The sequence below is a fragment of the Mesitornis unicolor genome, unplaced genomic scaffold (assembly GCF_000695765.1).
Source record: "Mesitornis unicolor isolate BGI_N332 unplaced genomic scaffold, ASM69576v1 scaffold3104, whole genome shotgun sequence".
Classification (NCBI taxonomy): domain Eukaryota; kingdom Metazoa; phylum Chordata; class Aves; order Mesitornithiformes; family Mesitornithidae; genus Mesitornis; species Mesitornis unicolor.
In genome coordinates this window covers 11,325-29,549 of record NW_010180753.1, presented here as the reverse complement: position 1 = coordinate 29,549, position 18,225 = coordinate 11,325, and the positions used below count along the sequence as shown (strand labels likewise).

The following is an 18,225-nucleotide window of genomic DNA, read 5'->3' as shown; positions in this document are numbered from 1 at the left end:
CTTCCCTCTAATCATCTCCCCACATCAGTCTCCAATGGGAAAGCAGCCAAAGAACTCCACAGAGGCTCTCTGCAGGGCTGAGTCTCACCTAAAGGGCTACGCTATGGGAAACAGCTCAGCCTGCACGGGTCCCTGAATAGCAAAGTGAAATAAAAGCAAGGTTCATCGTCCCCTGGTCATACTCCATTTAAAATCACCCACCCTCTGCTGTATATTGGATGTGTGCAGCATAAAGTATAGATTTTAAAAGAAATCGACATAAATGGGGCTTGTAAAAAGGAAGCTGTAGAAAATCTGCTGTTCTGTGCTTTTCCGCAAAGCCCACCCCAGGTTCCTGTTGGTGCTGAAGCACAAACTCTGTCTCTGCAGTCCATGCTGGGTCCTGGAGGTCAAAATGCCCCGGGCCCCGCGGAGCCTCACAACGCGTTGTACTCCACGCACTTGGATGGGTCTGTGGGGAAGTGCTTCTGGCAAATGGTCATCAGCCTCTTCAGCCCCTAGGAATTGACAGAACATGGACACTTCTGTAACAAGCCTGCAGCTGTCAAACGACTTAAATCTGTGGTATTTTTCAGCTTAACAGTGAGAACTCAAGACAAACGGCTGCTATTTTGGGGGTGTTTCTCCAGATTTTAAGTTTTATGAACTTTTCTGCCTGCAAAGTGCCAAGTTCTCTCCAACTGTAGAAGAGTCTGTGGCATAACCAAGGAGACCACAGATTTGGTCCCTCGTGACAGACTGACAGTGAAGGATCACAGTAGTGCTTTAGTCCCTCTTCACCAGCACAGCAGAAAACAATACCATCGCAACAAGAGATATTTAAAAGAAACCTGAAAATACATTTTATAGAGCAAAAAGCCATTTCTGACACCAAAACACAGCAATGAGAAGAGCAATTTCTCTGGAGGGGAAATGTCATTTCTGCCCATGGTGGCACCACACCTGACCTACACCGCAGAGGCAAACAGAAGAAGTGATCAAGAAGGAAGGCAGAATGTGGACTTCTCAGCTCTTTCAAGGCAGCGATTGCCAAAAAACCAACACGACAGAAACCTTGTGGTTGTTTCCTTTCAAGTCACACAGAAAAGTCTAACAAAGAGGAAAGAAAACTGCTGCGGTAGCGAACCTGAGCAGTGACGCTGCGCTCCGAGATGGCAGAGTCACGTCCGTGCCTGTCGTTAGACACCATCACGGAAAACGGCTCCTCACTGAAGGGAAAAATCACTCAACAGCCGAGGCTTCGGCCTTTTCAATGCAGGCAAGTCTGAAAACATGTCCTAGCACCAGAGTTGGGGATTTCAGGATCCCAGGTTCGCTGTAAATCAGAACCGTGGTAGCTCGATGTAACTGCTGGGAGCACAGATAACACTGCACGCTCCAGTCTGAACCAGACCGGCTAAACAAGACCTGATATTTAAAACCAACACAGAGAACATGCACGTTTAAGGCCAACTCTGTCTTGGCATTTCAGGAAGTTGTGTAATTGAGCAGCACGGATATGAAATTCACAGTGGGAAGATGAACACAAAGATTTCCTTGACCTACAGATGTAACCCCAAAACCAGATAAGGGACAAACTGGGGAATTCATGTACATGGTATCTTCCAAAGGGCTACGAGAGGTCAAGCAGCACTGCAGAGCAGAGATCTTTCTGCAAGAAGAGAGGCAAATGCACACAGATGGCCAATTACTCACCAAAGCGGAGAGGAAGCGTTATGGCCGTGTGGAGATCCACAACAATCTCCCTTTGGAGACAAATTCCCTTTTAACACAGACTAACAACAAAACTGTTTGGTTTAACCTAAGCTATCTCACCCATTACAGACTTCCAAGCAAGTATTACACTAACTGGAGCCACTCTCTGCAGCTGCATAGTCCACATGACAATTTTCTCCTTATAAAAGAATTGGTCAAATTTAATGTGTTGGCTCTGTAAGTTTCTGGAGCTTCCTCTGACTTCACGGTGGTATTTTCACAGGTTATGATATTAAAAACTATAGCTGAAGAGAAACCAAAGGTTACACTTGTAGCCTCAATACAAAGGGACTCAAGGTAGGAGGAGAAGTTGCATTTTACAAGCAATCCACTTGTAAATCTGCAGAAGTTGAAAACCATCGGGAGTCTTTCTGCTGCAGCAGCAAGATCCTGCCAGGAGCTCTGAGCTCCACCACGTCCCTCTGGAGGCGTCAGAGTTAAGCCAGAAGGTCTTTACCTCAGTGAAACTACAACTGGCAAGAGGCAAATATATGTAACATTACAAGGAGAGGAGACTTGTTTCCCCAAACCCATCCACCCATTACGCTGAAACATCAGAGAAGAGAAACACCACTGCTATTAATTCCACAAAGAAGTTCATGACATGGGTATAAATATGCATGGGAGGAACTGAACCTGGAATTTTGAGCCTGCACTGTTAGAGAAACCTGTCTGGAAAAGGACTGTCTTTATCTAGTTGCAGAAATAGTCAGGAGGACTGTATTTCATGGGATAAAATTCCACACGTGATGTTAAAAACATGAGTTAAGCAGTGAAGGAACTCAGAATAAAGCATGGTTTCACAGCTACTGTGGTGTTCATACAGGATCACAATAGTTAAGACACAGAAAAGTCCATCAGACTCTGTTCCTACCCCAGCACTGAAGGAGCCTTCAGGTCCAGGATGAGCTACCCATTACATGGAAGTTATGCTTGACCCAAACTAAGGCAACTGTCCATTTCTAGGACCTTTTTACAACATCACCTGTCACTATGAAACCAGTATTTCTCAAAGATCTTCTAACTTCAAAAGCAAACCTATTGGATTTCCAAAGCTAACGTTACCTGAATGTACTTCCTCTGAGTTTCATCATTGAGAACGTGGGCTACGTGCTTGGAGAAAATCTTCTCACGACCCGTTCGAGCGTGGATGCCAACCATGGTGACACCGATGGGCCAGGGAGCGTTTCCAATGGCCATCTGAAGATAGGCATCGTTTGCCTGAAGGAACGCAGGGCATGAAGATTTAGCCAAAGAGAAAGGGCATCAGAAAGCGGAGCATTTTTGCATTGTCAGATACACCACCACCACGTATTCCAGTCTCTCTGAATCAGGCTTCATTGCACAATATTAACCAATTTTACAGCACACCTTCCTAACATGATTCATGTTTGTGCTGAACTCTGAGGGAAGCAAGGGCTATGGACTTTACCGATAGTGACGAAAGCAAGCGCTGGATAGGGCAGCCTAATACTGATTAAAACTAAAATTTACTGGGACTATTTTCCACTCAGCCTTGTCAGGTTCCCAGAAGCTTTTCTGCTGTAATCACCTTTATAATCCAGGTCATTTGGGTTGCAGACCAGACCAGGGCCTGGCTGCGAGCACAACCCACTGCAGGTCCACGCTGTGTGCGCAGAACTGAGCTCACCAGGTACACAGGAATGCACTGGGGCCTGACAGCTCTCGGGGAGAAGAGCTCTTCCAGAGAGGCTGAGAACCAGCTCTCTACAAAAATGGGTTAAATAAGGGTATTTGTAACAACGTTTATGAACAGAGCAGTAGCAGCAACAAATGGATCTGAAATTTCCCAATCAAGATAGCAGAACCCGTTTCTTAACATAAAGCTTCAGCAGACAACATCCCTGGGGAAAAACAGGGCTAAAACTTGAATGGAAAATTACCAGAAAGAAAGGGGGAAAGGAAGAGAAGTAGAGAGCTTAAAAAAGCCATAAAACTGAGAACCAGGAAGCGAGTGGGATAGACACATTTATGCAACTACCGAAAAGCAGCTTCAAGCAGCAGGACATTCCTCCACTGCCAGCGAGCAGCTATGACTCACTGACAGAGTTCACTTGTCATCAACCACTCGGAGCCTACACAGCAGCAACCATGACCAGTGGGTGCAGTTTCTTCCCAACTGGCACCAAGCAAACTGGGAGGTGAAGAATGAACAAGGCAAGGGGTTACAAAGCTGAGAGTAAACCCGAAGTAGGGGCAGGACTGAGTCTCCACCTACGTGAGGCAGAATCTGAACAGTCTCAGTCAAATACCTGCTGACTGACTTAAATACAGTTTTGTGGTGAACTGTAGTGTGTGAACATGCAATTAAGGACCCTTCCAGGACTGTCACAACAGGGTTAATTAAGGTTGAGTGGACAACCTGCATTCTGGCATTTGCCTGCTGTCACGTGTTGATTTCAAAATGTAAACCTTTCGAGTAGGCTGCACAAAGATTTAAAGAACAGAGGACAAGAGCAAGCAGAAAGAGACAAGTCTCAAAGGAAGCAAAATAGAAAAGGATATGAGTATCTTTAAAAGCACAAGGCTCATTAGCCTAATTAAAAACAAACAAACAACTCCAAACAAAACTTCCTCCAAAATCAGTCTGTGAAAGTTTACATGAAGCCAAGCACATCCAGAGAGAGGAGCACAGCGGATTAACGCACAAGACAGACCACATTCCCTCACACTCACTACTTTCTTTGAGAAGACACTGGAAAGGGAATTTCAACATAAGATGACAACCAAAAGAAAAAAAGAAAGCCCCAAAACAAACCCCACTATCCTACATCCCACGCTTTCAGTTCTACTGTCAAATGATTTGGATTAAACTTGCCTTAGGCTGTCTACAGTTTTTTTTCTATAATAAAAGCAGGTTTGCTTGCTTACTTGACAAATTATCCCAAGTCCTCACAAGAATAAGAAGAAATACTAGAAATTTAAAGGCAAACCAAGGCTCAATTTCCTCTGCGTACACAAGCTGCTTAAGCAAATGCTATCGGTATTTGAGTTCTACTTGTGAAGGCAGCTGCAAACAAAACCTAACACTGCCTTTGATCTTGTGTGCCAAAGTACTTCTGCACCCTCCAGTAAGCTGTGTTGAAAAAACTTTTCATTAACTTACCTCCACCTTACCAGGCCAGCTCATGCGAGCACAGCCAAAGAAAGGGACAGCGTCTCATGTTCAGTAACTCGGTTCACCTCAATTAAGTCCTAATTAATTAATCAACACCCTATTACTATTAATTCAATACCTTCATTTAAACTTGCAATATCAGGTTACCCATAGAGGATCCCTCTGCAACTTAATACAACCGTCTCCCAGAAAAATTCCCGTTGTGCTTGCAAAGCGTTGCAGTTTCACCGGCCTCAAAAGATCTTCTGACGGACTGTGAAACGAACACTACCTGGAGCCTCACCTTTAATGGCCGTTTTCCATTTTGTTTGAATATATGTTGCGTGTATTTCCAGCTATGTATCTTCAAAATGGGAAGCACTGAAGTAATAAACTCAATCTATTAGAACCAGGCAGCCTGAACATGCCGGAAGAGTGCAAACAAACGTACCTTCACGTATTCCCTCTGCAACATGAATTTAATAATATCTGTTATTGATTCTTTGATGTCTGCAGGAAGAGTCTACAGGAGAAAAAAGAAAATACAGCTTTATTTCAGAACAGCTCAGAAAAATCATCCTACTCAGCATTTATACAAAGTTTAGCACCTACCCTAGCTTCAGGACTTTAACAAAGGAAAATATCTTTGTTTTTTAGATGAAGGAACTGAAGCAACAGCGGTTAAGTGGTTACACCTAATAGCTTGTGGCAAAGTGCAAAAGACAACCCCAATTCTCTATCATGCTTGCAACCCAGTGAACAGGTGATACATAAAGCAACAGCTGGAGAAGCAGTGGGCAGGCAGAACATACTGGTCAAGAGAAAAAGGTCCAAACTGGGAGTCCTGGGCTCCAGAAACAGAACTCCGACCAACTCACTTATCCCCTCTTCTTCAGTGAAGATAACATTACCTTAGGAAAGGGCACTAACTATCAGGTACTTCGAAAGCAGAAGTTAAAGTTAGTCTTAAAGAATGGCAACATTTAAAAGTGATTCACCCTCTTCCGAAGTTTTCTGAAGAGCGGCCTCAGGTACGATTCTGTCTGCTTTTGAGTAGCACTGTTCAGCTTCCCTTGTACTCCCCGTTTCACGTAGTCTTCTCTGGCATTCAGCTCCTTAGCCCAAACTCCAAGAAGAAACTGGACAGGGAACAAGCAAATTTATGACATAGTGCCATCTACTGACTGCCCCGGCAAAACAGATGGGAGCAGCAGTTTAAGCCACCAGGGCAAAACGAGGTTTTTTAGAGAAATCCAAATTAAAAAAGCAAGAAGCCTCTTTCAGAGGGATAGGCGAGAAGGGATATGAACCTTACTATCATAAAAACACTGCATGTACAAGGAAACAAGGGTGCAGGTGTCAGTGCTGGGAGGGAGGAGCAGAAATCTAAGTGGAATGCTGACGTTTTAGGGTAACATTTGTGAAGGAGCCTAAGGAATAGTAAATATCACAGCGAAAATCCAACACAATGGAAGGCAAATATGTCAAACATACCTTCACTCCACCCGGAAAACAATTCTTGAGCTTGCTTTGTTTGAGTGGCCACATAAACTGTGCTAAAATGCCAATGTATCTGATATACACAAATGAAAGCTTTGACTCCTGCTGTGACTTCTGCTCATCACAACAGTTATGCTGGGACTGGCTGACTCAAGTGAGAGGCAATGCAGGCTTCAACAGGAAACAAGGAAACAATTTCCTACCATCCACTTGAGCCTGTTTCCCCAGCAAAGACAGCAGACTTCCTTTAAAATTCACATAACAGTACCAGGTGGCGTTTCATTTCAGTTTGCACTGTTCCTGGGAAAGTGAGGTGGGGAGACTCTTTGGAAGTTTTTAATGCCATGGTAGTCCATAGAAATAACTACATACCACTGCCTCAATGATCATGTGGAAATCAAAACCGTATTTATTTTGTCTGGAAAAGTAGGACCAGATTTTGAAGAATGCCTCTCTCCCAACAGCTCTTTCCCAGGTCTAGCAGAAGTCACTATAGTGACCAACCAAGGCTGTGGAAAGCCAAGCATTTTAAAAAAAGAAGAAACAAAACACATCTTAAGCGTAATGCGTGAGTTTTTCACAGCTGGAACCAGCCCTTCTCTTCACCAAACATATGTGTATGACAGCAGAAGATACGACACAGGCTACAGAATAACTTATCTACTAAACTAGGGTTTGTTACCTTCAAGAACTTGGTTATGATGTCCATATCATAGTGATCATCACCCCTTCCTAAGGATTCTCCCAAAGCCTACAACAGGAGAGAAAAGGCGATTATTTCCATATTGTCTAGAAGTTTGCGACCACTGCCACAGCAGAGCACGATTCACTGCGCTGTGACCTGTAATAAACTCCATCAGTAATGGAAATCACCAGTTAGGAAACTGAACAAAACAGCTATCTATGCTACTTAGATTTGTTCATCTATTAAAAACATACAAGTCAAAAAGCCAATATGATTATTTCCAAAAAGTCAATGCGACATTAATTTTTCATCCATTAACTACTAAATTATTAGCATAATTGGCAGCTGTCCCTCAGCACTGGGGAACTGTGGATGCACTGCTTTTTTGAGGTCCCCAAAGCCATCAATTAACCTCATTATTTTGTTAAGCTATTTCAATTCTCTGATGTACTGGGGATTTGTACCATTCCATTAATTATAACTGTGATATTGAGGGAAACAAAGCACCCCAATAGTGTGGTGCAATACTCCACCTTCCCACCAAAACCTCAGAACTGGTAATACCAGCAGCACCTTATGAAACATTTTCCAATAGGTATAGTTGGATTTAAAATCTATTTCCATTATCCTCACATTTACAAAGTGAGTTTTATTTTAAAAGCCTCTCAGATTTTGAACCAAATTCAGTGTAAGCCTTTATGCTCAAGAAGTGCGTTAAAGTAGCATCAAATTAACACTGCAGTGTTTTCAACCTTTTGAGAAAAAGGTTACTTTCATGGCTCAAACCAAGCCTGCCTTACTAGCTCAAAAAGGAGCTATTTTGAGAACTAACACATCAGTAACTGCAGCCCCACTGCAACCGGTACCCATTCTGGTACCACAGTTATTTTATACCAGAACTCCTCATACCCTAACAAAAAAGCCAAAGGCTATTTCCTAATAATAATGTATTCATTTAAGCCTTCAGTCCTATACCGGATTATTTCTTAAACACACTTTTGGAAGGATGATCTGAAGATTAACTTCTGCAAAGATTTTTGAAGATTAAGGAGGAAAGTCACCAGCTCAAGTTAATGTGCTTTTCAAAACACGACTCTAAAATACCAGGGGCCGAGCGCACACCATGGTGTTCATTCTCTGCTCACTTACACAAATACCATCATATTCTTTCAGAACATAGCACTTGTTTGCCCTGAAGTTTCTGGGACACATCATGTCTACGCTTTTTCTATTTCCTGTGATCTGCCTACTTCCTATGTCCACTTCTTTTTTGTCCTGAAGTTTCTGTATCAAACATTCTTTCTGCGTGTCCATTTTTTGAGAGTCCATCTTTCTTGTATATGGAAAATTCATTGGTACTAAGTTTACTACCCTCTCAAATCCTCACTGGAAAGGCTTTTTTATGATAAACTACATCTAAAATCTACCCATCACATACCTCCAGTTCTTCAATAGTCGTGTTCTCCTCATGGACCTTCAGGTCATTCTGTGAGTCGTCGTCTCCTGCTTCTTGGCCGCCTACAATTTCATTCAGATACTGCTGGTCAATCTTATCCAAAGCAGCCTTCAGATCATTTCTCAGACCCTGGAAAAGATAAAAAATGACTAAATTACATACAAACCCCAAACAACTAAACAAAAGCAGATCAGTGCTGTCACAGTGAGCATCCAACTCCCGCTTAATCCAAATTCTGTAGAAACGTGCATAAAGAGTTGGCTTTGTTGTCTGAATTGAAACTAAATTCAAAGAACAGTTTCTGGATGCTCCAGCACTCAACAAAAAGAAGATGCATGAACTTCTGCAATGTTCACACCTATGAACAAGACTTTGTACCATGTTTTCACCAGAAAAGCATGGAGGACTGCATCAACTTTTAAGGCTTTCTTCAAGACTTTTTCTCCAAGCAATGCATTGAACCACCCCAAAAGAAACAGAAAACATGCCACAACCATCACCAGCTCTTCAAGGCTTCACATATGCCCTGAAAAAAGCTGTAAATAAGGTAAGTAACACCCGTTCAGTACTATTACATAAAACATTTACGTCTTTCCCTTATTACCAACAATTTAAACATAGCAGAATGTTTTATACAGATTAAGTGTTTAGAATCCCCTACTCCAGAACAGGTGATTAAAGAAGATTACATCTATGGTTTCAAACTGATGCTATAGTTAAGAGCTGCTTTTAAACAGAATGAGAAACTCCGCTTAGCCACAGTGAGAGGACTTGCACTCTTACCTTGAGGTACAAAGTACAAAGCTCTATAAAGGAGTGTGAAATATCTTACTCCACAATAAACTCAGCCTCTCTACTGGGAACACATATACAGAGTTATTTCCCCTCTACTGTCATCATATTTGACTGTCTGGAGCACTCCTGTTAATCATTCAGCAGTCTAAAAATGTCCACAAATAACCGAACTCCTTACAGTGCCAACACATCCTTTAAGTGACATGTATCACAGAATCACAGAACGTTAGGGATTGGAAGAGACCTCAAAAGCTCATCCAGTCCAATCCCCCTGCCGGAGCAGGAACACCCAGATGAGGTTACACAGGAAGGCGTCCAGGTGGGTTTTGAATGTCTCCAGAGAAGGAGACTCCACAACCTCTCTGGGCAGCCTGGTCCAGTGCTCTGTCACCCTCACTGAGAAGAAGTTTCTTCTCAAATTGAAGTGGAACCTCCTGTGTTCCAGCTTGTACCCATTACCCTTTGTCCTATCATTGTTTGTCACCAAGAAGAGCCTGGCTCCATCCTCGTGACACTCACCCTTTAAATATTTATAAACCTGAATGAGGTCTCCCCTCAGTCTCCTCTTCTGCAAACTAAAGAGACCCAGCTCCCTCAGCCGCTCCTCATAAGGGAGATGCTCCACTCCCTTGATCATCTTTGTAGCCCTACGCTGGACTCTCTCCAGCAGTTCCCTGTCCTTCTTGAACTGAGGGGCCCAGAACTGGACACAATATTCCAGATGCGGTCTCACCAGGGCAGAGTAGAGGGGAAGGAGAACCTCTCTCGACCTACAACCACCCCCCTCCTGATACACCCCAGGATGCCATTGGCCTTCTTGGCCACAAGGGCACAGTGCTGGCTCACATGTAGGAACAAGAGTGACCGAAACATACAATATAAGAGTCCAACACAACTCTATTTATGATCTTACTATTTCCTATTACTCCTACTACTGTTGTTGATATCACCAGGGGTAGAAGCTTTCACTAGCAGAGGTTTCTTTTTTAAACCTTCAGATCTGTTGATCCTTTTTTGAGAAGACTTGAACAGGAAAAGGCTTTCTTTTTCTGGGCAGACCCAGCAAACGTGTTCCAAATAGTTCAGTTTGCCATAAACTAGGGGAGAAAAAACAAATCAGCACTATCTTAGCTGGGTTGCGAGTTTGGTTAACAGTGAATGCAAAACAAACCCCTGTTGCATCTCCTCACTTAACTGATCAATTCTTAAGACAAAAGGAATAAATCAATTAACCGTGATAAATCTCTTAGTCATTTTTTGAATCGATGGCTATTTTAAAGGGAAGGGGGGGGAAATGAAGTCTTCCTAACAAGTTATAGTTCTGGAATCAAGGGATTTGAAAAATCATTTACATACCAAAAAGACAGGATGCAATCCTCCTCTGACTTACCTGCACCTTCTCAGAAATGCATATAATCACAAACCCAGGCTAGTTTTAACAGTAAATGACTGTTTTCTCTGCTGGCTAAAAAGCGGGTAAGAGCACAGGCTGGGGTGTTACTGCCACCCAGAGGCCCTTTCTCAACTGAAAAGGGCCAAGGGTTGAACTGCCTGGGCATAAGGAATTGTAATTGTGTGCAAAACTATGACATTTAACACACTTTCTCAGGCAATAAATGAGGTGGAGCAGGTATCTCTCTTTGCTCTGCACTATCCCTCCCTCCTGAAAATTAACAGTTACTGAAACCGACTTTCTGTAACTTTTATAGCATTCCTCATCGGTTATCCCACTACAAATAAGTAACGAATAGCCAACCAGTCTTACCTTGTTTACTTCAGGTGCAAGAATTTCTATCTTCCTCAGACGCTGAAATGCATCATAATCTGTTTCTCCGAACAGCCTGATCGGCTCCCCTCTCTCTCGTAACCTCCTGATAACCTGCAAAGAATCAAAGCATTCCCTTACACGAGCTCGTAAAGGAAGCAAAATAAAACCAGAATGAGGGATTTATTTACTTTGCTTAGAATAACAAGCTGAGCTGGACTGGAAAGGAAATGGCAATATTTTAAGAAGGAGAAAAATGTTCCAGACACTTTACAATCTAAATATAAAATTCCCACGGTACTTCAGTGAAAGGTCATTCCAAATATTGCCAATCTAAATTTTACATAAAACACCAAGCCACTTCATACACTTCTTCCTGCTCTGACTTGTTTAAACAAATACACAAAAATCATCCCTCTAGCAGAGCTTAAAAACCATTTTCAAGGTCACAAAGGAATGTGATGATAATCTCACTCACCTACTTGTCCAGGGCAATAAAAATACTCCCTAACTAGGCTGCAGGTTGTCCCAGCACATCTGCAGGACTGATTTTCTGAAAATTCTCATCCTTAAGCATTTGGAAAATTTCAAGTCTCACGATCTAATACGATGGTTACTCTAAAACTAGATGTAACAGAGGTGGAACATTCTCCCTCAGCTGATTTGTAAAGTCACAGAATCACAGAATCTCAGGAGTTGGAAGGAACCTGAAAAGCTCATCCAGTCCAGAGCAGGATCACCCAGACCAGGTCACACAGGAACACGTCCAGGTTGGCCTTGAATGTGTCCAGAGAAGGAGACTTCACAACCTCTCTGGGCAGCCTGTTCAGTGCTCTGTCACCCTTACAGTAAAAAAGTTTTTCCTCATGTTCATATTGAACCTCCTATGCTCCAGCTTGCACCCATTGCCCCTTGTCCTGTCATTGGCTGTCACCGAGAAGAGCCTGGCTCCTTCCTCCTGACACTCGCCCTTTACAAATTTATAAACATTAATGAGGTCTCCCCTCAGTCTCCTCTTCTGCAAGCTAAAGAGACCCAGCTCCCTCAGCCGCTCCTCATAAGGGAGATGCTCCACTCCCTCCATCATCCTTGTGGCCCTGCGCTGGACTCTTTCAAGCGACTCCCTGTCCTCCTTGAACTGAGGGGCCCAGAATTGAACACAATATTCCACATGCGGTCTCAGGAAGAGAGAAGTCATAGGAAGAGCCAAAAACTGAACTGTATTCTCCTGACTCTTTATGTCATGCATTGCTTCTAAACCTCTTTATTCTTACCGTCACTCATTTAGTGTATCAAGCAATACGCCTATTAATATGAATCGCCATGCAATATTTTGGTGATCAAAAAAAAGGGCTTACACTTCATTTCATGCCACCACTTCATTGTGGCAATAGACTGGTTAGACAACAAGAAACTAAATTAATTCAGACATTAATTTGTTTATTCAGTTCAAGCATCTTGCTGTATGTTGGCAAGCATTTGACTTGCAAATGTATCACAAAATGAGGGGTGGACAGAGTGCTGGCACAGCAGCACCTAAACCTCGACCAAAACACACACCAATGTAGATCAACAGCAGCGAGACCACGTGCGTTACACAGGACATACTGACCAAACCTCAAACCAAACATGAAACCAACAGCCCTGTTACAAGTCCTGTCGTAGACTCCTGTAAAAAACAGTCTCTGACAAAATTAAGGAGACAATTGACATCCTTTGATGGTCCCAGTGGTGAGTTTCAGTATTTCCAAGATTATAATTTATTCTGTACTTCTGAACTTGCCACTTCTCTTTTGCTTTGGTGTATCAATCTGTTTGTGAACTCACATTCACATAATTATTTTTACCCTTAGAAAGGACAAAGGACACACCAGAGCTCTGGCTTCAGGACTTTCACTTCTAGAAATGAAGGTGAATTTTCTAAACCTAGTTTCTAAATTTGGGTTCAGACCAATGAGCTACAAAGAAAATAAGCTGGGGAGAAAAAGCTTGGAAAATCCAGCATGCCATCTTCAGTATTATCCAAGGACAATACTGACATTCAGGGTACTATTCTAGAAGTAAACTGAGAGAGTAAAATGTTATAGCACATCTGTGCAAATCCATACGACACAGGCTCTACCCATCTGTGCCTCCCTCTGCAGTCAATTGGACAGCAGACCCTTGAGGAGCAAAGACAATCACTGTCGACTGTAAAAAGGGAGGCTTATTATTTAATATGAACTACCATAAAAAGTACACTTCACTAGGAAAAGCAGCTGTAACAAGGAATTTCAGACGTATCTGCTGTAAACTCAAGCAGTCTGGTTATGAAGATTGATTTTACCTCCTGTCTGGAAAGGGTCATTGGTAACTTTTCTTCTGCCAGTTCGAGTTCCAGCACTGGATTTGATGAAGTCAGTGGTTTCTCCTCCTCCTCTTGCTGCTGTACCTACATTCAACAGCCATAGTTACTAACATGTTGATGGAAATAAACCCATCTATTGATAGCAATGTAAAGGTACAGGAAGTCTGGAACACAGATTGTAACATGACAATATGAACTTGCAGTTTCACAGGTTTTATTGTCTAGCATTGAATTTCCCAGAACAATAAAAGCTTTTAAAAGTATTGCTGTTTCACTTAACAGCTCTGCATGTTGCAGGAAGCAGTCTTTACAGCAAATGGAAAGGACAATTGCACAAGTTTGGCAATCAAAGCAGGCAGATGTCAGCGCTGATGCCAAAAATAGCAAATCCACCCTCTGCCTGTTGATTCCTGCCCCTGTCCTGTCCTCCTTACCCATGCAAAAGCATCTGCATCGCTATGTGATGAACCAGATGGGGGAACCGATTCAAACAGAAAATAACCTGGCAAACACAAAGAAAGGCACCCTTCCCAGCCCACTGAACCCCTCATCCAGCTCATCAGGCGTAGCACATGCATGGACACAAGGGCAGAAATGAAAACACGAGGGCAGGGACAGCATGGGGATGCCTCTTTCGGTGGCAGTGTGAGCTTAAAATGTTTATTACCTACAGTTTCAGTGAGCTGAGTACATTTAGCAGTGATCCATGGCTTCCACTGGGCTTTGAGAGGTGCTTGTTTAAGGTAACACATCTTTCTAACACGCTTGCCACAGTCTCTTGTGGGTTAAAAACAAAAGCCACCTACAACTCCTCACAGGGATAGGATCTCATAAACAACTGCCCTTAATCTAAAAAAAGGTCTCTGAATCAAACAGAGCTTTTCTTTTTAATTATTCTCCTCAATATTTTAATAATGCAAAACAACTCTTTGATCAAAGTGCCTTCGAGACAGCAGTCCTGTAACTACAGTTCCCTTTATAAGCTCAAATTTGACACTTTGACAACATGAGCAGACTGCTGTTGGTAATATTCCTACAATAAGGAAACGTTTTCCATACTCAATCACATCTTATTTTTTTCCTAGATTCCTTATGAGAATTTATTTCCTTTTCCTTCTTGCTAAATGGAAAACGCTCCACTCAATCCTACAGGACCCTGTGGCACTCTCCGTGCGTGGGCAGCACGTTGTCATTTTCAGTCCGTATTCGGGTTCACCAGGTCGATGACTGCACTAGACAGACTTTTGTAAAGCAGTTTTTCCATTCTTTCAGGCCTATGTGGCAGTCTCACACGCAGGTGTCAGCATGACTCCACGTGGCTGTAAGGATGAACCCTTCTGGCCCCAGCGAAAGGATTCAGCCACAGAGCTCTACCCAGTGCTGTAGTAGCAAACACAGAAATCAATCCTACAACCACGGATGTTTGGAACGAGCAAGGGAAGGACAATCAAATCAATGCTTAACACATAAAGGGAGGGGAAAATAAAACTTCCATCAATGCAGGAAAGGGGGAATTGACAGGAGACAGAAAATATGGAAGAACTGTGTAATTACATCTATATTTATATACAGAAAGAAATACACTCCCATGGCAGAAGGATACGTACAAATTTTAACTTACAAACATTCTTGAAATCATAAAGAGACAGCAGCATTGGGGGAAAAGATTTGATCCGTTCTGTCAGCTGGACTCCAATATCTTTACCACAGTTATTTTTGTTTCAGTGCTTTCTTCAAGCAAGTCAAATTATTACAACTTATTAAGCCTAAGCAACGCAAAAACGCACTTGAATTTAAAAAGAAATCAGTCTGTATTCTACATCTCATTAACATAGTAAAGATCAAATGCAGAAATCTGGGAGGCTCTTAGAAGGTACTAAATTTAACAAAGCAACTTATTTTAAAACCATTTCCAGGGTAGCACTTCAAACCAAAACTGGTGCTGCAGCAGCACAGACAGCGCCGTTGTAACCACCACGAGAGGTTTGGAAGAATTCAAACTGATGCTCAAAAAGCATCACGCAGTCATTTCCACTCGGAAGTGACTGGATTCACAGACACTTCCTCCTGACTACGCGCTGCACGGTCCGAGAACAGTTTTGGCATTGATGCTCAAATACTCCACAGACAGAGCAAGGTTTCAGAATAAGTCACTAACTGGGTAAAGTTCAATCGAAAACAAAGCTCCTATTTGTGCGCAGTAACAGCAAACAAGATGACGAGCCTCTATCGTCCCCAAGGGAACGCACACCCCCTCGCACACACAGATAATCAGGCAGGCAGGCAGATGCACACGCTTGTAGAAAACACCATTCTTTCTGTTGCAGTAAACTCCTGCTCTGACACCGTTTCAAGGCAGAGAAAGCCTTCCAGGTCACTCATTTGTTTCCAAACGCACTCCGGGTTACCAATTGTTTTCTAATATTTTGCCAGCAAGAAAACAAACGCTGCTGTTGCAGCGTTTCAGTGCTGGGTGGTTGATGGCCAAAACCCAAATACAAATACGTGCAGTATAAAAGTTGGCAGAGATTTTTAATACGCACTCACGCTATACTGATTTCTTTTGGGTATTTTGACAAGACCGTGAAAATTATCAGAATGGATAAAATTATCTGAACGTATCCATTTTTTTCCAATAAGGGGGAGGGAAGGTGGTTGTATCAGATCTGGTGTTCATGCCCAACAGCACAATTTAAAAGGAAACGAAGGCAAGCTTTGATCCCAAGCCACTTCATGCTTTCCACAAAAAAATAAATAAACAAAATAAATAAAAGCCAAACCATAACACAAACTTAAGTAGCTGTATATCATGCATATCTGTTCCTGCATTGAAAATGGTTTTGGAAACTCCTACCTCTCCAGGTGGCTTCTCATTTACAGGCTAATGTATAACATTAACAGATTGAACAAAGAACAACGATTATCATTAACAACATTTCTATTGTTGATAATAAAATGTAGACTTCAAAGCAAGCACACAAATTCCTGGAAGAACAGTTTCCATACCTTGCAGCCACATCTCTGGAAGTAGGCCTCCTCTTCTTTCTTAGCTAACTCGCTGCGTTTGAAATATTTCTTACTCCCCTAAAAGAGAGGAAAACCGTTCACAGTTCACAGTGCCACGTACTTGGGCAGAAGTGGCTCAAACTTCCTTACTTGATGTGGTGACTTCAGCTACATCCTTTCACAGAGCTGGCTACATTGTCATGGAAAGGGAATTAGTTGGAAGCACCTCTGAAAGTCAGCGATGCAGAGTCACTTGGCAGCACACAGGTATAAGCAGGCTTGAAAGCACCAGCACTTTGAAAAAACTCCATCCTTTGGCACGCAGGGCCATGGTGCTCGTTAGCGTAAAGCTTCACTTCAGACGTGCACGACAAGGCCCAGGTTGGAGTACAGAAAAGTGGTTTAAATTAACTGTAGGAAACATCATTTTACACTAAATCAAGAAGGTGGGAGAAATCGCCTTTGCACAGAGTATTTTATAAGCTTGCTCAGTCTACCTGTGTAGAAACATGTTGAGTAAGACCTTCCAGACACAAAACAGCTGGCAACTGTGGTCACCCTGAAGCATTTCCCTCGATTAATATGAACTATTACTTCTTTCTTCATACTTTGCCTGCCTGACCTAAAACAGCCCCCGATCACAGCTCCCTACTTCAACCACTAACACCAAAACCAAAACACAGACACCCACGAAAGCCCTCTGCTTTACTCTGCGTGATTTTAAGCTGACACACTTGGCACACATCCCCCTCTCTGCACTTTTACTGTTGCTATAGAATCACAGAGTCATTAAGGTTGGAAGAGATCTCTAAGATCATCAAGTCCAACTGTCAACCTAACACCACCATGCCCACTAAACTGTGTCCCAAAGTGCCACATCTACACAGTTTTTGAACACCTGCAGGGATGGGGACTCCACCACCTCTCTGGGCAGCCCCTTCCAGTGCTTGGCCACTCTTTCAGTAAAGACATTTTTCCTAATATCCAATCTAAACCTTCCCCGGAACAACCTCCACCTGACCACAACCTCCTTTCAGGCAGTTGTAGAGGGCAGTAAGCCTCCTCTTCTCCAGGCTGAACAATCCCAGCTCTCTCCACTGCTCTCCATAAGACCTGTGCTCCAGACCCCCCACCAGCTTCACTGTCCTCTGGACAATCTCCAGTGCCTCAATGTCCTTCCTGTAGTGAGGGACCCAACACTCAACTATTCAAGGTGCGGCCTCACCAGTGCCGAGAGTACAGGGGAAGGATCACTGGTCCTGCTGGGTATACTGTTCCTGATGCAGACTAGGATGCCATTTGCCTTCTTGGCCACCTGTGCACACTGCTGGCTCAAGCTCAGCTGCCTGTCAATCAACACCCCCATGTCCCTTTCTGCCTGGCAGCTCTCCAGCCACTCTTCCCTAGGCCTGGAGCATTGTATGGGGTTATTGTGACCTGGCAATTGGCCTTGCTAAACCACACACAATTGGCCTCAGCCAACCAATCCAGCCTATCCAGGGCCCTCTGCAGAACCTTCCTACCCTCGAACTGATTAACACTCCCACCCAATTTGGTGCCCTCTACAAACTTACTGAGGGAGCGCTCAATCCCCTCATCCAGATCATTGATAAAGATATTAAGCAGAATAAAGATATTAGACGTTCTGCAGCAGTGGTGAGGAAAGGGATCCACACATCATTCACCAGAGATAGCAGAGATTTTTCTCACCTCTCAGTGCCTGAAATAAATAACTAAACCAGCTCCAAATGGCAAAGGCACACAGCGAGGCCCTGTAGCCAGGCTGCCTCTGCCTCCA

At 43.1% G+C, this 18,225-nt stretch overlaps 1 protein-coding gene across 1 annotated transcript in view; it reads right to left on the bottom strand.

Annotated features, from left to right (window-relative positions):
• Nucleotides 1-200: 200 nt before the first annotated feature.
• Nucleotides 201-18,225, bottom strand: part of PRPF18 (pre-mRNA processing factor 18) — an 18,449-nt gene continuing 424 nt past the window's right edge. The window contains exons 2-10 of the mRNA XM_010183181.1: nucleotides 16,428-16,505; nucleotides 13,401-13,505; nucleotides 11,075-11,188; nucleotides 8,497-8,643; nucleotides 7,056-7,124; nucleotides 5,872-6,012; nucleotides 5,325-5,396; nucleotides 2,821-2,976; nucleotides 201-497 (exon numbers count right to left, since the gene is read on the bottom strand). Coding sequence (XP_010181483.1) covers nucleotides 417-497; nucleotides 2,821-2,976; nucleotides 5,325-5,396; nucleotides 5,872-6,012; nucleotides 7,056-7,124; nucleotides 8,497-8,643; nucleotides 11,075-11,188; nucleotides 13,401-13,505; nucleotides 16,428-16,505 — 963 coding nt within the window. The 3' untranslated portion in view covers nucleotides 201-416. The remainder of the gene's footprint in view (nucleotides 498-2,820; nucleotides 2,977-5,324; nucleotides 5,397-5,871; nucleotides 6,013-7,055; nucleotides 7,125-8,496; nucleotides 8,644-11,074; nucleotides 11,189-13,400; nucleotides 13,506-16,427; nucleotides 16,506-18,225) is intronic.